The sequence below is a fragment of the Pan paniscus genome, chromosome 8, assembly GCF_029289425.2.
Source record: "Pan paniscus chromosome 8, NHGRI_mPanPan1-v2.0_pri, whole genome shotgun sequence".
Taxonomy (NCBI): domain Eukaryota; kingdom Metazoa; phylum Chordata; class Mammalia; order Primates; family Hominidae; genus Pan; species Pan paniscus.
The window spans coordinates 27,483,439-27,501,998 of record NC_073257.2 but is presented as its reverse complement, the minus strand read 5'-3'; the positions used below and the strand labels follow the sequence as shown (position 1 = coordinate 27,501,998).

The window sequence follows — 18,560 nt, the reverse complement described above, 5'->3', positions numbered from 1 at the left end:
TGAAATGAGTAGTGAACTCCCGCTAGGATATTAGGAATTTCATGACAGGGTCTACACGCCCTGTGACATTAGCAGTAACGTTTTCCTGGAATATTATGAAGAATATGAAAGGGTGTACAGGACCTGTGAATTACGAGTAACATTTCTATAGAATATTACATGTAACATCACTGTGTGTCCACCCCGTGTGACATTAGGGGTAACATCCCACAAAATTATAACGAATAATTTCACAAGGTGTACACCCTCTGTGACATTAAAAGTCACATTTCCCTAGAATAGGACGATAATATCACAGAGTGTACACCCTCTGTGATATGAGGAGTGACATCTTATGAGGATAATAAGAGTGATTTGACAAGGTGTACAAACCCTGTGACATAAGAGGTGACATCCCTCTAGGATATTATGAGTAATATCAAAGGGAACATAGCCCGTGTGACAATAAAAGTAACCTCCCCATAGGAGAATAAGAATAACACCACAAGGTATACACACATTGTGACATTATTCTTAATGTCCCGCTGGATACTAGGAATAACTTCACAGTGTGTAGGGTCCTGTGACATCAGGATTAATAGTCCCCTACGAATAATACGTAATTAGTATTACGAATAATTCAGCAGGGTGTATACCCCGGTGACTTTACTAGGGGCGTCTTGCTAGAATATGGAAAATAATGTCCCAGGGTGTGAACCCAGGATGGCAGTAGAGAAAAGATCCTAGGAAAAGTCGGGGAGTAATATCAACCCCCTCTCCCCCCCCCGGGTATTACGATTCCCGTCGCAAGGGGGCGGGCGCCCCCCGCGATGCGGGGAGTAATATCACTCCCCTCTCCCCCACCCCCAGGTATTACGATCCACGTCGCAGGGGGGCGCGCGCCCTCCGCGATGCGGGGAGTAATGTCACCCCCCCCCCGTCCCCCACTGGATATTAGGATCCACGGTGGTCACAGCGTGTTGACGTTATTGTCAGTAATATTTTCTCCGCCTTTGGAAATTACCAACTATATCACAGAAGGGAGCACATCCTCTGCACTATTTGCAGTAATAGCATCCTCTTCCCCCTGGATATTAAGAACAATATCACGGGAGTGTGTCTGCCCCCAGCGGCATTGGGTGTAGTATCGTCCTCTCCCACGTTGACATTAGGAGCAATATCACTGGCGGCGTGTCCTCCCCATGCGATATTGAAAGTAACATCATCCTCTTCTCTCCTGGATCTTGGGAACAATATCCCTGGGGTGGTGTTCACTTTCTGTGCTATTGGGAGTAGGGTCATCCTCTCCCCCTTGGAATATTAAGAACCATATCACAGGGGGGCTGTACACACCCTGCGCTATTAAGAAGAATATTATCCTCCCCCGCCCTGCACATTACAAAAAGTATCACAGAGTGTGTGTACACCTCCTGCAGTATGGGGGGTAATATCATCTTCTCTTCTTCTGGATAATAGCAACAATAGTAAAACGGGTTTGTACACTTTCTGTGATATTGGGAGTAATATTAACCTCTCCGCCTTTGAATATTAAGAACAATATCATAGACTGGATGTAGACCCCCTGACATATTGCGAGTCATATCAGCCTCTCCCCTCCATGGATATTAGGAAGACTATCCCAGGATGGGTGTACACCTCCTGCTGTCTGGGGAGTCATATCGTCCTCTCCCTTCCTGGCTACTAGGAACAATATCAGAGGGTGGGTGTACCCAGCCTGCGATATTGGGAGTAATATCACCCTCTCCCCCTCCGGATATTAGGAACAATGTCACAAATGGGGTGTACATTTCCTGTGATACCGGGAGTAATAGCATTCTCTTCTTCCGTGAATATGAGGAGGAATATCACCGGGTGGATGCACACCCAGTGCTATATTGGGAGTAACGTCATATGCCATCCCCTGGAGATGAGATTCGGATCAATATCACCGGCTGGGTGTACAGCTACTGCGATATTGAACGTAATATCATGCTCTCTCCCTTCCTGGACATTAGGAGCAATATCACAGGTGGGTGTACACCCACTGAGGTTTTAGGTGTACTATTAGTATTAATTCTTCCTCATTTATTATTAACATGAATATCTATTACCAATATTAATATTAATATTAAGAAATCATTGCTCATAAAAAGTGTTCAGATTATTAATATTAATATTAAGAGCTAATATGACTGTTTTCTAATGAAGAAGATCAATATCAGATATTAATATCAGGTGTCATTAATCATTAATATTAATCATTTATTGCTATCGTGAGTATAACTCTTTAATATGAATTAGCATTATTATCACTATTGATTTTAAAATTATATGATCAGTTATTAATATTGATAATTATTAGTCTCAATAATTGATACTATTAATTGCGGTAAGTCACATTGTGCCATTCCACCCCTCCCACGGCAGCTCGTTTACGACCCAAAACGGGGATCCAAATGCCCCTGAGAGAGCAGCGGTATACTGGGATAGAGGAGGATGGTCACGTGGTGGAGAGGCGTGTTTTTGGGTACCGGCCCTTCACCTCTGCCGACCTTCTCAACTGGGAAAACAATACACTGCCCTCTACCGAAAAGCCACAAGCCCTAATTGATTGGCTCCAAACTGTTATCCAGACCCACAACCACACCTGGGCTGATTGCCACCAGTTGCTCACGTTCCTCTTTAACAGAGATGAAAGGCGGAGAGGGCTCCAAGCAGCAACTAAGTGGCTAGAGGAACATGCACCAGCTGATTATCAAAACCCCCAAGAGTATGGAAGGACCCAGTTACCAGGAACCGACCCCCAGATGGACCCACATGAAAGAGAGGATATGCAAAGGCTAAACCGAGGCAGGGAAGCTCTCTTGGAAGGATTAAAGAGGGGAGCTCAGAAGGCCACAAACGTTAACAAGGTCTCTGAGGTCATTCAGGGAAAAAGAAGAAAGTCCAGCACAATTATACGAGAGACTGTGTAAGGCCTATCATATGTATACTCTCTTTGATCCCGATAGCCCTGAAATCAGCACGTGATTCACATGGCTTTAGTCCATCAAAGCGCTGGCTCTTCGCTTTACGAATGTAAATCCTGAGGCTGCAATCCTAAGTTGTTAGCTCAAGGTCATGCAAATGTACATTACCATATTCTATGACCATACTTTTCATCATTAGTAAGTAGACAAAGATCTTTATAGTTTTCTTTTTTTTTTTTTTTGAGATGGAGTCTCCCTCTGTCGCCCAGGCTGGAGTGCAGTGGCGGGATCTTGGCTCACTGCAAGCTTTGCCTCCGGGGTTCACCCCATTCTCCTGCCTCAGCCTTCTGAGCAGGTGGGACTACAGGCAGCCGCCACCACTCCCTGCTAATTTTTTGTATTTTTTAGTAGAGACAGGGTTTCACCCTGCTAGCCAGGATGGTCTTGATTTCCTGACCTCATGATCCACCCTCCTCGGCCTCCCAAAGTGCTAGGATTTTAGGCGTGGGTCACTGCGCCCAGCCTGCTGGGAGATTTCTATCTCTACTTCCCAGCGGTCACTAGTGGAGGACTTCTTCCATGGGGGGCATTATTCCTTGACACTTCCAGTTTGCCCAGCAAGAGGCAAAGGACTCCAGGGGCAAGAGAAAGACCTTGGGCCACAAGACCCATATCTGGCATCTCAAAGCAATGTTCTAGTAAAGACATAAATGCCAGGAGCAGGTATAGGTGGAGCACTAAGACTATCTGCTATAAAAAAATATGTCACTAGTCTAACCATTGGGATGATTTCAAAGGTGTTTTCCCACACTTAATGGTGATCACACCACAGTTATTATGGACAGAGGCCAGGTGTGGTGGCTCACACCTGAAATGCCAGCACTTTGGGAGGCTGAGGCAGGCAGATCACTTGAGGTCAGGAGTTTGAGACCACCCTGGCCAACGTGATGAAACCATATCTCTATGAAAAATATAAAAATTAGATGGGTATGGTAGTGCACACCTGTAATTCTAGCTACTTAGGAGGCTGAGGCATGAGAATCACTTGAACCCGGGAGGCAGAGGTTGCAGTGAACTGAGATTGCACCACTGCACTCCAGCCTGGGCGACAGAGTGAGACTCTGTCTCAAAATAAAATAAGATGGACGAAAAGAGCAGGACCAAGAAAGTACAACTTTAATGCACCTGCAGCCAGTTCTTAGAACAGGACAAGTTGATTAGCAGATACCAATTCTCACGGCTTTTGTGTTTCACAAAACATTAAACTGCAGACTGCATCTTGAATTATTTCATCAAATGACAAACACACGATGTAGAAGGAAATGATGAATTCTTAAAATATAATTGACAAGTAATACAAAGAAGACAGGCTAGTAAGCATAAATTTTCACTTTGTGGACTTCCTTGTCATCACATTCCCTCTGTTTGTTGTAGTAATAGAAGGTATTGTCCCTTCTCTGAAGTTTCTTCACATATCCTGTCTCCGGCCAATGATCTACCTGCACATCAAGAACCAGAGTACAAACGTTACAATGCAGGGTTGATTTTTATCTCATATTTTACTATCAAATAGTTAAAAAGTATGACTTACACAAACAAAGTATAAGATTAGATTTTAGAATGCTTGAGCTTTTAAAGTATTATACCCACAAGACACATCTTACATTGCAGCCTTATGCTGTAAGATAACTAATTCAGGCCGAGTGCGGTAGCTCATGCCTGTAATCCCAGCACTTTGGGAGGCTGAGGCAGGAGGATAAATTGAGGTCAGGAGTTCAAGACCAACCTGGCCAACATGGTGAAACAATGCCTCTACTAAAAATACAAAAATTAGCTGGGTGTGGTGGTAGGTGCCTATAATCCCAGGTACTCAGGGGGCTGAGGCAGAAGAATCCATTGAACTCTGGAGGCAGGGGTTGCGGTGACCCTAGATGGCGCCACTGCACTCCAGCCTGGGCGACAGAACAAGACCCTGTCTCGGAAAAAAAAAAAGACAACTAATTCAGTGCTTTTCTCTAGAGCCCAATTTCTAGGTTTATTTTATTTTGTTTTATTTTGGAGACAGAGTCTTGCTACATTGCCCAGGCTGTCCTGGAACTGCTGGAGTCAAGTGATCCTCCCAGCTCGGCCTCCCAAGTGCTGGAATTACAGGCCTGAGCCACTGCACCCAGCTCCAATTTCTAGATTTAAATTTCAATACTGTGGCCAAGATAAGACAAAACATTCAAAGTAATCTAAACTTCATTTCTCTTATGTTTACAAAAGATTTCAAACATTCTAACTTCTACAATTAATACCACAGGAGGACATTAGGGCTAAGGCCAGGCTCCATTTTGTAAGTGCTGCCTGCTGATTGTTGATGACTACACAGTGAATAAAGCAAGCAACTCAAGAACTATCCAAAAGAGTATATGCATTTCCTTCTGCCTCAATTTCAAGTTCACCTTGAAATCCATTTTTTTTTTTTTTTATTTTGAAACAGGGTCTCACTCTGTCTCCGAGGCTGTAGTGCAGTGTTGTGATCATAGCTCATAACAGCCTCAACCACCTGGGCTCAGGGGATCCTCCAGCCTCTGCCTCCTGAGTAGTTAGAACTACAGGTAAGCACCACCATGCCCAGATAAGTTTTCTATTTTTCTTTTTTTTTTTGTAGAGACAGGGTCTCACTATGTTGCCCAGGCTGGTCTCAAACTCCTGGCCTAAAGCAATCCTCCTACCTTGGCCTCCCAAAGTGTCAAAAATCTTTTTTTAAATTTCTCCTACCATTCTTTATTGTTGTTGTTGTTGTTGTTGTTGTTATTATTATTATTATTATTATTATATGTTGCCGAGGTTGGTCTCAAACTCCTGGTCTCAAGTGATCCTCCTGTCTTGGCTTTCCAAAGTGTTGGGATTGCAGGTGTGAGCCACTGTCCCCACTCATCTCCTACCATTCCTTCTTGTATACCATATTGGTTTATCTACTTTATCATTTGGCTTGATCTAATTTGGAGATCTGTCTCTCCACTTCCTCTTCAATGTTATCCCTTCCTGGTCAGGTTAATGTATTTCGCTACTGTCAAATACGTTCCTTTCAGATTTTGTGAGATGCACTTTATCATAACCAAAAACTCATTATCTAGGTTGTAGAAAACCAAATCCTGCTCTTCAACACCATCTATACAGGCAGTCCTGCACCCTTTCTCCAAATCCTGTTCTTCAACACCTTCTATACAGGTAGTCCTGCACCTTTTCTCTTCCCCATGAATAAATCTCAGCTTTCAGTAGGAAGAGGAGATGAATATACCATCTGTGTCCACATGTCTTTTACTTTCTAATAACACATCTTCATTTTTTGTGTCATCTCATTTACTTATGAATTAGCGAGAATAGGTAACAGCATATCTGAGAAGCCTTGGCAGGCCCTCTGACATACATTACAGAAAACCAGCAGTCCTTTCCACCACTGAGGCCACACCTGCCTGTGTGGCTTCCAATACCTTTGGCAGGGAAAGGAGGTGTTCTCAAGACTCCATTACAGCCCTCTTCCCTCCTGGGGCCAGGAGCAGATTATCTGAAAACCATCTGATCCGGTGAGAAAACAGTACAACCAATGCCTCTTCCGAACATCTGGAGCTGAGCTACTTGACATGGGACAATCCTTAGGACAGCTAAGTTGTTCCTATGCTTGTTGACTTCTAGACATTTTTCCTTTTGATGCCCCTTGGCATCTCTGAACTTTCTTTTCTTCTTGACTTTCAACTTGATCATTTCCATTTGATCTGGGAAACTTTCTTGCCTGTGGTGGAATGGAATGAGATCCTCAAGTTCAAGGACTTTCCCCTCAGGAGGGAAGGTCAGCAAGCACTATACCACCAAGTAATGAAAAACAGCTTCTCTCAAACCCTCAAACCACTGCACACTGGGAGAAACCTCCCACCCAAAGCAAGCCTTCAGTCACCATCCTGTCCGTCCCTGAAGACCCACTGCAAATGCCACTGGGGACACTAAGCCCTCTCTTGGGATTGTCCCTGGAAGGAAGTGATTTTGTTTTCCTCTAAATCCCTGTGCTTCTTTTTGTTAAGGAACATATACTTTGATTTGCATAAGGTTTTATTGTTCTTGTTACTTATTTTAGAATCTAAGATGATGAGATTAATAAAAGTTATCATTTACTAAACACTTGCTGTTCCTTCAGTCAACAAATTTTTTGTGGGGGAGTCTCGCTCTGTGGCCCAGGCTGGAGTGCAGTGGCATGATCTCAGCTCACTGTAACCTCCCCCTCCCGGGTTCAAGTGATTCTCCTGCCTCAGCCTCCCTAGTAGCTGGGATTACATGTGTGCACCACCATGCCCGGCTAATTTTGTGTATTTTTAGTAGAGACAGAGTTTCACCATGTTGGCCAGGCTGGTCTCTAACTCCTGACTGCAGGTGAATGGCCCGCCTCTGCCTCCCAAAGTGCTAGGATTACAGGCGTGAGCCACTGTGTCCAGCCCAACAAATTATGAGCACTATAATGTCAGGCACTTCAAACATGTGATTACATTTAATTCTTGTGACAAGTTTCTTTTCTTTTTTCCTTTTTTCTTTTCTTTTCTTTTTTTTTTTTTTTTTTGAGACAGGGTCTTGCTCTCTCACCCAGGCAGGTGTGCAGTGATGTCATCACAGGTCACTGCAGCCTCGATCTCCTGCACTCAAGCAATCCTCCCCCCTGAGCCTCCCAGTAGCTGGGACTACAGAGACACTCCACCATGCCTGGCTAATTAAAAAAAGTTTTTTGTAGAAATGGGGTCTCACTATGTCGCCCAGGCTGGTCTCGAAATCCTGGCCTCAAGCAATCCTTCACCCTCAGCCTCCCAAAGCACTGGGCTTAGAGGCGTAAGCCACCGCAGCTGGCCGCCTATGAGTCTGAGGCTTGTGTATCTTTAGGGGCATCCCAATCTTAAGGCAGGGTATGAAGCTTATTTTATTTATTTATTTATTTGAGATGGAGTTTCACTCTTGTTGCCCAGGCTGGAGTGCAATGGCGTGATCTCGGCTCACTACAACTTCCACCTCCTGGTTTCAAGCGATTCTCCTGCCTCTGCCCCCCAAATAGCTAGGATTACAGGCATGTGCCACCATGCCCGGCTAGTTTTGTATTTTTAGTAGAGACAGGGTTTCTCCATATTGGTCAGGCTGGTCTCAAACTCCCAACCTCAGATGATCCACCTGCCTCGGCCTCCCAAACTGCTGGGATTAGAGGTGTGAGCCAACACGCCCAGCCCAAAGCTTATTTTAAACAGCATAAAAATGATAATGCTTCTGTTTTATCTGTTGAAAAGCCATAGATGATATAGTAATGAAAATTATCCTTGGCAATGGGGATAGAGTATAATGGTTGAGAAGACAGATACATGGAAGTCACAGTAATCAATCTTCACTTGATCAGTATTTTAAATTGTATTGTTAACCCCAATAATGTCGCTAAATTAATGTCTATTAAAGAGGTAATAACATGTTAGTTCCGTATTGCCTCCATTATTTTTCCTATGTACTTTTAAAATTTTAATTTAATTAATTTATTTATTTATTTGAGATGGGGTTTTGCTTTGTTGCCCAGGCTGTAGTGTAATGGTGTGATCTCAGCTAACTGCAACCTCTGCCTCCCGGGCTCAAGTGATTCTCCTGCCTCAGCCTCCCAAGTAGTTGGGACTACAGGTGCATGCCACCATGCCCGGCTAATTTTTGTATTTTTAGTAGAGACAGGCTTTCACCATGTTGGCTAGACTGGTCTCAAACTCATTACCTCAAGTGATCTGCCTACCTCGGCCTCCCAAAGGGCTGGGATTGCAGGCGTGAGCCACCACTCCCAGCCTCCTGTGTACTTTAAAAGGAATTTTTAAGTAGAGGTCAAAGAATAGAATAAAAGAAAAAGCAGAGCTTATAGTGATCTGCAAAATCTACACATTAGAATCTGAAAAATGATGAGTTAGTAAAAAATAATGAAAAATAAACAACTGAGTTAATAAACACTGTTATCATCCCAAATCTAAAAATTAAAATATATTTATGAATACTATGTCATATTTTACAATACAGTTGACCCTTGACCAATGCAAGTTTGAACTTGGGGAGTCCATATATGCATGGATTGTTTTCAAAAAATTTGTTGAAATTTTTTTTTTTGATTTGCAACGATTTGAAAAAATTTGCAAACCACAGACTATAAATATCAAAAATAATTAAGAAAAAGGTTTGTCATTAATGCATAAAATATATTAACATATTAGTGTATTCCTGGGTCAATCAATTATTCACCTTATGGGCAAGTGTTTCTGTTAACACTAGGTTACTAGTAGTTGTTTTGGGGAGTCAAAAGTTATACACAAATTTTTGACGGTATGAAGCACTGAAGCCCCTAGTCCCTGCGTTGTTCAGGGGTGAACTGAATTTGTAAAAACACGTCTCTTAAGAATCACTTGAACCCGGGAGGCGGAGGTTGCAGTGAGCCGAGATTGCGCCAGTGCACTCCAGCCTGGGTGACAGAGCGAGACTCTGTCTCAAAAAAAAAAAAAAGTCTCTTAGTAGCCAAGAGAATAAATAAGTTATGAAGAACCACACAGTATAAACGGGAGCCTAGCCTTCATAAAGCATCTAGACTTTGGTCTAGCCTTCATAAAGCAAAGCTAGGTCTCTACCCTCTCAGGAAAGCGTGGGATATACTACCAAAGTCACGAGTTGTTCTAACACTTTTGTTCGTAAGGTATAATTGCCCCCAAAACCACAGGATTTTAACCTCTTTCTAATTCATGGTTAAAATAAAAAGTAACAGGAGGGAAATAATAGTTACCCAACATACTGATTATCTGATAATAAAATCACCTGAATGAGGAAAAAAGCTTCTTTTTTTGTGGTCTACCGCAAAAGATTCATTTAGCAGAGCACAGTTGCTCAATAAAAGAGACGATTCTGAATGTGCCCAGCTGAATGACCACCTCTTCTCCCACTCTGCCTGCAAATCATTCTTCTGGGCCTCTCCCCCTTAATAAGATGAGAGAGTCTGGCTGGGCGTCCTGGCTATTGCCTGTAATCCTAGCACTCTGGGAGGCTTAGGCGCGTGGATCACTTGAGGTCAGGAGTTCAAGACCAGCCTGGCCAAACACGGCAAAATCCCGTCTCTACAAAAATACAAAAATTAGCCAGGCGTGGTGGTGCACGCCTGTGATCCCAGCTACTCGCGAGGCTGAGGCAGGAGAATCCCTTGAATCCGGGAGGTGGAGTGTGCCGAGATTGCATCACTGCACTCCAGCCTGGGTGACAGAATGAGACTCTGTCTCAAAAAATAAAATAAAAGTAAATAAAAGTAAATAAATAAAATGAGAGAGTTGGAGTCGAATTTCCTTCAGTTATTCTCTGGTTGTTTATAAAATACTTTTCAGCATCTGAGAAATACATTTCGAGTTGAGGTTTGTAGAGGCAGAAATCTTACCACAGAAACTTGTTTCACTTGTCTATATTCGGTTTCATCCCGATATCCTGCTTGTTGAAATCTGTACAGATTTTCTATCTCTTCTGACCATTTTTTGGCACGACTTACTGATTTTGGTTTTATGTCAGAACTAGCCATGGTTACAGAGGCCTTATTATCAATAATATCTGAAAGATGTTAAAACAACATTAATGGATAATGTAATAGTGACAATTTTGAAATTCCCTTTAAGAATAAACAAAACTGGCCGGGTGCGGTGGCTCACACCTGTAATCCCAGCACTTTGGCAGGCCGAGGCGGGTGGATCAGGAGGTCAGGAGTTTGAGACCAGCCTGGCCAACATGGTGAAACACCGTCTCTGCTAAAAATACAAAAATTAGCTGGGCATGGTGGTGCACGCCTGTAATCCCAGCTACTGGGGCAGCTGAGCCAGGAGAATGGCTTGAACCCAGGAGGCGGAGGTTGCAGTGACCCGAGATTGTGCCACTGCACTCCAGCCTGGGTGACAGAGCAAGACTCCATCTCAAAAAAAAAAAAAAAAAAAAAAGGGAATAAACGAAACTAACTCTTAAAAGTTATACTTAGAGTTGAGAATCCCATTAAATATATTAGTTTTTAAACATACAATTCCAAGATTGAGAAGGATTCATGCTCTATTTTGTGGGGATAAAACTGTAACAAACAAACAAACAAAAATCCCAAGTCCCTGAAAGATACATAGAAAACTGTTTTTTTTCTTTATCAATAAAATCCCAGTCAGAGTTGGAGTTATGGAGTGATGTTCTAAAAGCTGTATACACATACTGGAGTTCCAGGTAATAGTTTGCACATTTCTGAAAACATGCCCAGTAGATTGTCAAAATATCCACCACCATTCCATTACTTATATTCAAAGCTGCATCTCTCTCTCTCTCTCTCTCTCTCTGAAAAAGGGAATGTAAGACCCGTCTTCTCACTCTGTTCGCTTTCTTGTTTCTGGGAGGGAATGGGTTATTCTTTTTCACTTCTGAATTGCTTGGAGACATCCCAATTGCTGCAATTCATTTACTGAGGTCACTGTAGTACCTGATCTTTTGGTGAACTAATGTGAGAAAATGGCCTAACACAGATTCCATGCACACTGTGTGGCTGTCGTGGTACTGAGACCATGGATTTAAAAACAGTGTAGGAGGTCACTAACAGTCTTGGAAAGTCTAATATACGACTTTAGTTCCTGTAATTGTCTATTCACCGAACTTCCATAGCAAGTTTTTCAAAGGCATAATCTTACACTTGTTTTCTCAGCTACTTATTTTATTAACAAAATATCAGTCATTTAACTGAAATAAAGTGTACAGAATTTTCACTATGATTCCTTGAATGCATTCTTCTATTAAAATATATTTCTATTGGCTGAAACACATTAAAGTCAGATCCTATAAATAAATATTTTATGAATTTTTTTCAGTCACAATAACAAATGCTCATTATGTTTAAAAGATCAAGAAATACATTAAGGTATAACAGGGAAAGGCTGGACATGGTGGCTTGGGCCTGTAATCCCAGCACTTTGGGAGACTGAGGTCAGGAGACCTGAGGTCAGGAGTTCAAGACCAGCCTGGCCAACATGATGAAACCCCATCTCTATTAAAAATACAAAATTAGCCAGGCATGGTGGCACATGCCTGTAATCCCAACTACTTGGGAGGCTGAGGCATGACAATCGCTTGAACCTGGGAGGTGGAGGTTGCAGTGAGCTGAGATCACACCATTGCACTTTAGCCTGGGCAACATGAGTGAAACTCCTTCTCAAAAAGGAAAAAAAAAAAAAAAAATGAAATGGGCATGGTAGCAGGTGCCTGCAATCACAGCTACTTGGGAGGCTGAGGCTTGAGAATCGCTTGAAACTCAGGAGGTGGAGGTTGCACTCCAGCCTGGGTGACAGAGCAAGACTCTGGCTCCAAAAAAAAAAAAAAAAAAAAAGTATACATATATATATACACACACACACACACACATACACTTATATACATATATATAAAGGAAAACTCAAAATAAGCATAATATTAATTAGAAATATCCATCCTTCATACTGGGTAAAAATCATGCTAAATATACGATTAATTAACATAGACTTAAAAGTTTTATTTAAAAGGATCTTCTAATAAATGCTTTTACAAGACATAAATTTAGCTTCACTTGGATTTAATAGAGGAAAAATAGGAAATGGAAATAAAATGGACAGACTTGCTGAATTTCAGACAAATATTTCTTCAATATGAAAGATGTAGCCTAAATATTCCCTTAGTGGTTAGTAAAAAAAGATAATGAAGACTGTTAGGAGGCTAAGTCACAAGTACCAATGGACTCTTTTCTATGAAAAACAAGAAAGTTGTTCTAATGCTCTTCCTATTTAGATTTTTGTTAAATTACTTAACATTCTAAAGATTATAGTGTTTATATTGTATTCTTTTTTTTTTTTTTTTTTTTTTTTTTTGAGACGGAGTCTCGCTATGTCACCAGGCTGGAGTGCAGAGGCGCGATCTCGGCTCACTGCAAGCTCCACTTCCCAGGTTCATGCTATTCTCCTGCCTCAGCCTCCTGAGTAGCTGGGACTAGAGGCGCCCGCTACCATGCCCAGCTAATTTTTTGTATTTTTAGTAGAGACGGGGTTTCACTGTGTTAGCCAGGATGTTCTCGATCTCCTGACCTCATGATCCACCTGCCTCAGCCTCCCAAAAGGCTGGGATTACAGGCGTGAGCCACCACGCCTGGCCAAATTTTTACATTTTTAGTAGAGATGGGTTTCACCATGTTTCTCAGGCTGGTCTTGAACTCCTGGCCTCAAGTGATCCGTGTACCTCGGCCTCCCAAAGTGCTGTGATTACAGGCGTAAGCCACCGCACCCGGTCCAGTTTTACAGTATTATACGAGTTTATGTAAAATTTGGAACACCTGGCAAAACAATAAATAAGCCATGCTTCAGTGAAACCTTTGTCCTTTAATGCCATTCATTCTAGTGGGAAGTTCACTACTCCACTGCTGCACAATATAATAGCAATATACCAGCTATGACAAAGAGGTGAGTTGGACATGTGATACAGCCTAAGAATCCATTCATATATATAATATGAAATATTACACAGGAATATAGATATATTACACAGGAAAAAGGTTCTAAGAAATATTAAAGAAAAGAGTTAGGCAGGGCGTGGTGGCTCACGCCTGTAATCCCAGCACTTTGGGAGGCTGAGGTGGGTGGATCACCTGAGGTCGGGAGTTCGAGACCAGCCTGACCAACATGGAGACACCCGTCTCTACTAAAAATACAAAATTAGCCGGGCGTGGTGGCGCATGCCTGTAATCCCAGCTAATCAGGAGGCTGAGGTAGGAGAATTGCTTGAACCTGGGAGGCGGAGGTTGCAGTGAGCCAAGATCACGCTATTGCACTCCAGCCTGGGCAACAAGAGCGAAACTCTGTCTAAATTAAGAGAAAAAAAAACAGTTAGTGAATTCACTGTATTAAAATACTTTCAGGACAGGAACGGTGGCTCATGCCTGTAATCCCAGCACCCTGGGAGACTGAAGTGGGTGGATCACGAGGTCAGGAGTTCAAGACCAGCCTGGCCAAGATGGTGAAACCCCGTGTCTACTAAAAATACAAAAATTAGCCGGGCATGGTGGCGCATGCCTGTAATCCCAGCTAATCAGGAGGCTGAGGCAGAGAACTGCTTGAACCTGGGAGGCGGAGGTTGCAGTGAGCCGAGATGGTGCCACTGCACTCCAGCCTGGGTGACAGAGCGAGACTGTCTGAAAAAAAGAAAAAAAAAACTTCCAAATTAGTCATATTTTTATATGAAATTAGTGACTGTATTACTTACAGGACTTTTACAGATGAAGCACATGTAGTGATACAATCTTAATTTTTGTCTTATCTATGCCCTTTTTGCTTTAGGCTTGACTTTTTGCTCATATTCATTCGAAACGTATTTTCTTGAATGCCATCTATGTAACCTTTTGTCACTTTCAGCTCAAAAAATTATGGCAACTATACATAAAAATGCTACATTTAATAGAAGAGCAGAAAATATGCTGTATTCAATTGGACTTTGGGGGAAATCACCACTTTTCTCAGTAGAAATAGACATCCTCCGGTTATTATTAAGCATTTCAAAATTTTATTTTCCCAAAATACCTAAAGAGAATATGAATGTAAATTTCACCATAGTAGGAAATCTAGTGACTAACGTAACTACGCTATATAAGTGGTGGTGGAAATTCTTTTTTTTGCCCTTACTTTCAGTTTATTAAAAACACAAAATGAAACTAAAATTAGGAAAGATCAACTTACAATTCCTTGATTAAATTTTTCAGTGATTCTAGGAAATTCAGTGGCAGTTCTAATTCTGCTAGTACTTAGCACTTGCAGACTGAGTGGTTTCTTTGCTGGCAGTTGTGCCAAAAAAAGAATTGATAAAAAATACATTTAATGGCCGGATGCAGCGGCTCACACCTGTAATCCCAGCTCTTTCTGAGACTGAGGAGGGAGGATCATTTGAGTCCGAGTTCACGACCAGCCTGGGCAACGTAGTGAGACCCTATCTCTACAAAAAATAAAATTAGCTGGGTGTGGTGGCCCATGACTGTAGTCTCAGCTACTGGGGAGGCTAAGGTGGGAGGGATTGTTTGAGCCCCCAAGGTTGAGGCCACAGTGAGCTGTGATCAAGTCACTGCATTCCAGCCTGGGAGACAAGAATGAGACCCTGCCTCAAGAAAAAAATATTTAAAAAATAAATAAATAAAAATAAACATTTGGGCCATGCGCGGTGGCTCACGCCTGTAATCCCGGCACTTTGGGAGGCCGAGGCAGGTGGATCACCTGAGGTCAAGAGTTCGAGACCAGCTTAGCCAACATGGTGAAACCCTGTCTCTACTAAAAAAAAAAAAAAAAAAAAAAAAAAAAAAAAAAAAAAAATTAGCCGGATGCGGTGACGGCTGCCTGTAGTCCCAGCTACTTCGGGAGGCTGAGGCAGGAGAATCACTTGAACCCAGGAGAGGGAGGTTGTGGTGAGCCAAGATCGCACCACTGCACTCCAGCCTGGGTGACAGAGCAAGACACCATCTCAAAAAAATAAATAAATTTGACATCTAAAATACCACGTTGTAGCTCCACAAACAGGAAACAGCAATGCCTGAGTTTCTGGTTTGTGAAACTGAATTATATGAAATACTTAGGGTTTATATGCATACAGATGGTCCCGTGGAATGGTTCAACTCATATCTCCACTTTACCATGGTGCAAAAGCAATACGCATTCAGTAATTCGAGTACCCATGCAACCATTCTGTTTTCCACTTTGAATTCAGTATTCAGTAAGTTACATGACATAGTCAACACTTTATTATAAAATAGGCTTTCTGTTAGATGATGTTGCCCAACTGCAGGGCAGCTAAGTGTTCTGAGGACGTTTAAAGTTGGCTAGGTGCATTAAATGCATTTTCGACCTACCATGGGTGTATTGGGACATAATCCCATGGTGAAATTGAGGAGCACGTTATTTTATTTATTTATTTATTTATTTTTGCGATGGAGTTTCACTCTTGTTGCTCAGGCTGGAGTGCCATGGCGCGATCTTGTCTCACCACAACCTTCGCCTCCCGGGTTAAAGCGATTCTCCTGCCTCAGCCTCCCGAGTAGCTGGGATTACAGGCATGCGCCACCATGCCTGGTTAATTTTTTTGTATTTTTAGTAGAGACGAGGTTTTCCCATGTTGGTCAGGCTGGTCTCGAATTCCCGACCTCAGGTGATCCGCCTGCCTCAGCCTCCCAAAGTGCTGGGATTACAGGCGTGAGCCACCACGCCCGGCCTCGGGCACGTTAGTTTAAAAACACACCATCTCGGCGCGGTGGCTCACGCCTGTAATTCCAGCACTTTGGGAGACCGAGGCGGGTGGATCACGAGGTCAGGAGATCGAGACCATCCTGGCCAACAAAGTGAAACCCCGTCTCTACTAAAAATACAAAAAATTAGCCGGGCATCGTGGCGGGCGCCTGTGGTCCCAGCTACTCGGGAGGCTGAGGCAGGAGAATGGCGTGAACCCGGGAGGCGGAGCTTCCAGTGAGCCGAGATCGCGCCACTGCACTCCAGCCTGGGCTACAGAGCGAGACTCCGTCTCAAAAAACTAAAACAAAAATAAAAACAAAAAACACCATCTCAACTCCCTGACAATCTGAAGTTGTAACAGAAGCTTCTGATGTAGCCAGCCACCCAAATTCCCTTTTCACTTCCCTTTCACTCTGAAAAGCGCTTTTACTTTTAGTAGTATTAAAACTTCAAGAGCATTAGCCTCCCTAATAGTCCCTTTTTTTCTCCTATTAGATTATTTCTGTTCTTAAGAGGCAGCAGGAGGAGCCCTGTAACCAGCACGTAACCTTAGGCAAGGCCATGAACACGCCTGCGCCTGTTTCCTGACCTTAAAGAGAAGCATTAGCCGGTCTCTAAGGTCCTGGAACTCCCGTCTGCTGGCGCTGGGCGTTCATTTGAAAGACAAAAGCGGTTCCGAAAGCACGCCTGGCGGTCCCTGCTCTGGGAGTGCTGACCTGCCTGTGTGCAGCACAAAACCGCTCCCTTCCGGCCCTCACAGCTAAGCTGCAGTCCCCATCCCTCCAGCTTCCTTTCTGCCATAAATCACTAACTGTGTGGGAGATGAAATCCGCCTGGTGAAGGCTGGGATGGACAAAACACAGTATTCCAAAATCTAGGGCCCAAATCGGAGCCCTCGGAGACGCGGCACCTAAAGCCAATGGGGTCCGGGGCGGCCCGGAAACTTCCGGGAGAACCGGACCCTGAGTTTCTGGAAGGACCAAATAGTGACCCTCCTCCCTGAAAATCACGGAAGAGACATGAAAATCACGGGATCTCCCTGGCAAACCTCAGGAGACAGCAGAGAAGGGCGGAGCCGAGAAGGCGGGGCAAGAACTTCCGGGGTGGGGCTACGGCCGGGGCGCAGGGGTTGGCGGGCAGGGCCCCCGCCTCCAGCGACGCATCCACCCACCCCTGGGTCCGGCTCTACTGGGTTATCCTCGTTCCGCCGAGCAGGAGAGGCCGGGGACGCCCGGGAGCTTGCAGGCGGGCGTGGGTGCTTGCGTTCTCTACTCGGGATCCGCGGGCAGGGCCAGCGAGAGGCCAAGTGTTGTGGCCTTCGCGACCCTCGCGTCTCTTAGTAACGCGATGAAGCTGCAGGAGCTCCGGGCTCCTTCAGGCCCCGCCCAGCTAGCTCGGGCCCCGCCCCCGGGAGTGGGCTTTTATGCGCATGCGCGAGGGCTGGGGTGGGCGCACGCCCCACTCACTAAGCCAACGTAGGTCCCAGGTAGGAGCGCTGCCAGGGCTTACCCCTGAGCAGAGATGGAAGGCGAAAAAGGGTTACTTGCTGCTGCTTGAATCCCAGACAGAATTCCCTATGAAAGCGGATCACAGCACGGAGACTGTGTTTGTAGTTCCTGATAGTAGATATCTCCTATCTATTCATTTGCGAGGAATGAACCATTCCAGAGAGTCGCCATAGTGCCTGACAATCAGTAAACCTACAATAGATGATATCTAGAGCTTTAATTATTTTTTCTAGCATTATCTATTGCTATATTACTGTACTATTTTAGCGAAAAGCGATCAGATTCAAGATATACGGTTTTTTGTTTTTGTTTTTGTTTTTTGTTTTTTTTGAGACAGAGTCTCGCTCAGTCGCCCAGGCTGGAGTGCAGTGGCGCGATCTCGGCTCACTGGAAGCTCCGCCTCCCGGGTTCACGCCATTCTCCTGCCTCAGCCTCCCGAGTAGCTGGGACTACAGGCGCCCGCCACCACGCCTGGATAATTTTTTGTATTTTTAGTAGAGACGGGGTTTCACCGTGTTAGCCAAGATGATCTCGATCTCCTGACCTCGTGATCCACCCGCCTCGGCCTCCCAAAGAGCTGGGATTACAGGCGTGAGCCACCGCGCCCGGACAAGATACATGTTTTGAATGTAGAGCCATCAGGACTTGTCAAATTGTTGAATGAGAGAAAGGAGCAATTGTGTGCTGGAGCCAGCTCATTAGAGCTCTGGAGACTCAGTAATTAAATTTTTAGGAATTTTTCTGAGCTAGTTGTTAAATACAAGCCATGAGCTGGAGTCAATGAAGATGAC

At 43.9% G+C, this 18,560-nt stretch overlaps 2 protein-coding genes across 3 annotated transcripts; one reads left to right on the top strand and one right to left on the bottom strand.

Annotated features, from left to right (window-relative positions):
• The first annotated feature begins 1,765 nt into the window (after window positions 1–1,765).
• LOC134731062 (uncharacterized) lies at window positions 1,766–3,959 on the top strand. The gene is made up of 2 exons (XM_063607191.1): window positions 1,766–2,008; window positions 2,407–3,959. Exons 1-2 carry the CDS (start codon window positions 1,891–1,893, stop codon window positions 2,952–2,954), a joined length of 666 nt encoding a protein of 221 aa, XP_063463261.1. The 5' UTR covers window positions 1,766–1,890; the 3' UTR covers window positions 2,955–3,959.
• Window positions 3,960–4,106: 147 nt separating this feature from the next.
• MEIG1 (meiosis/spermiogenesis associated 1) lies at window positions 4,107–17,424 on the bottom strand. Of its 2 annotated transcripts, XM_034930029.3 has the most exons (3): window positions 16,851–17,332; window positions 10,399–10,565; window positions 4,107–4,447 (listed from the first exon to the last, which is right to left on the bottom strand). In XM_034930029.3, the coding sequence occupies exons 2-3, from the start codon at window positions 10,534–10,536 to the stop codon at window positions 4,319–4,321; spliced, it is 267 nt and encodes an 88-aa protein (XP_034785920.1). In that variant the 5' UTR covers window positions 10,537–10,565; window positions 16,851–17,332; the 3' UTR covers window positions 4,107–4,318. The 2 variants fall into 2 exon arrangements, 1 of the variants encoding a protein (XP_034785920.1); XR_004664529.3 differs by lacking the exon at window positions 10,399–10,565 and having other exon boundaries at window positions 4,262–4,447; window positions 16,851–17,424.
• Window positions 17,425–18,560: the final 1,136 nt, after the last annotated feature.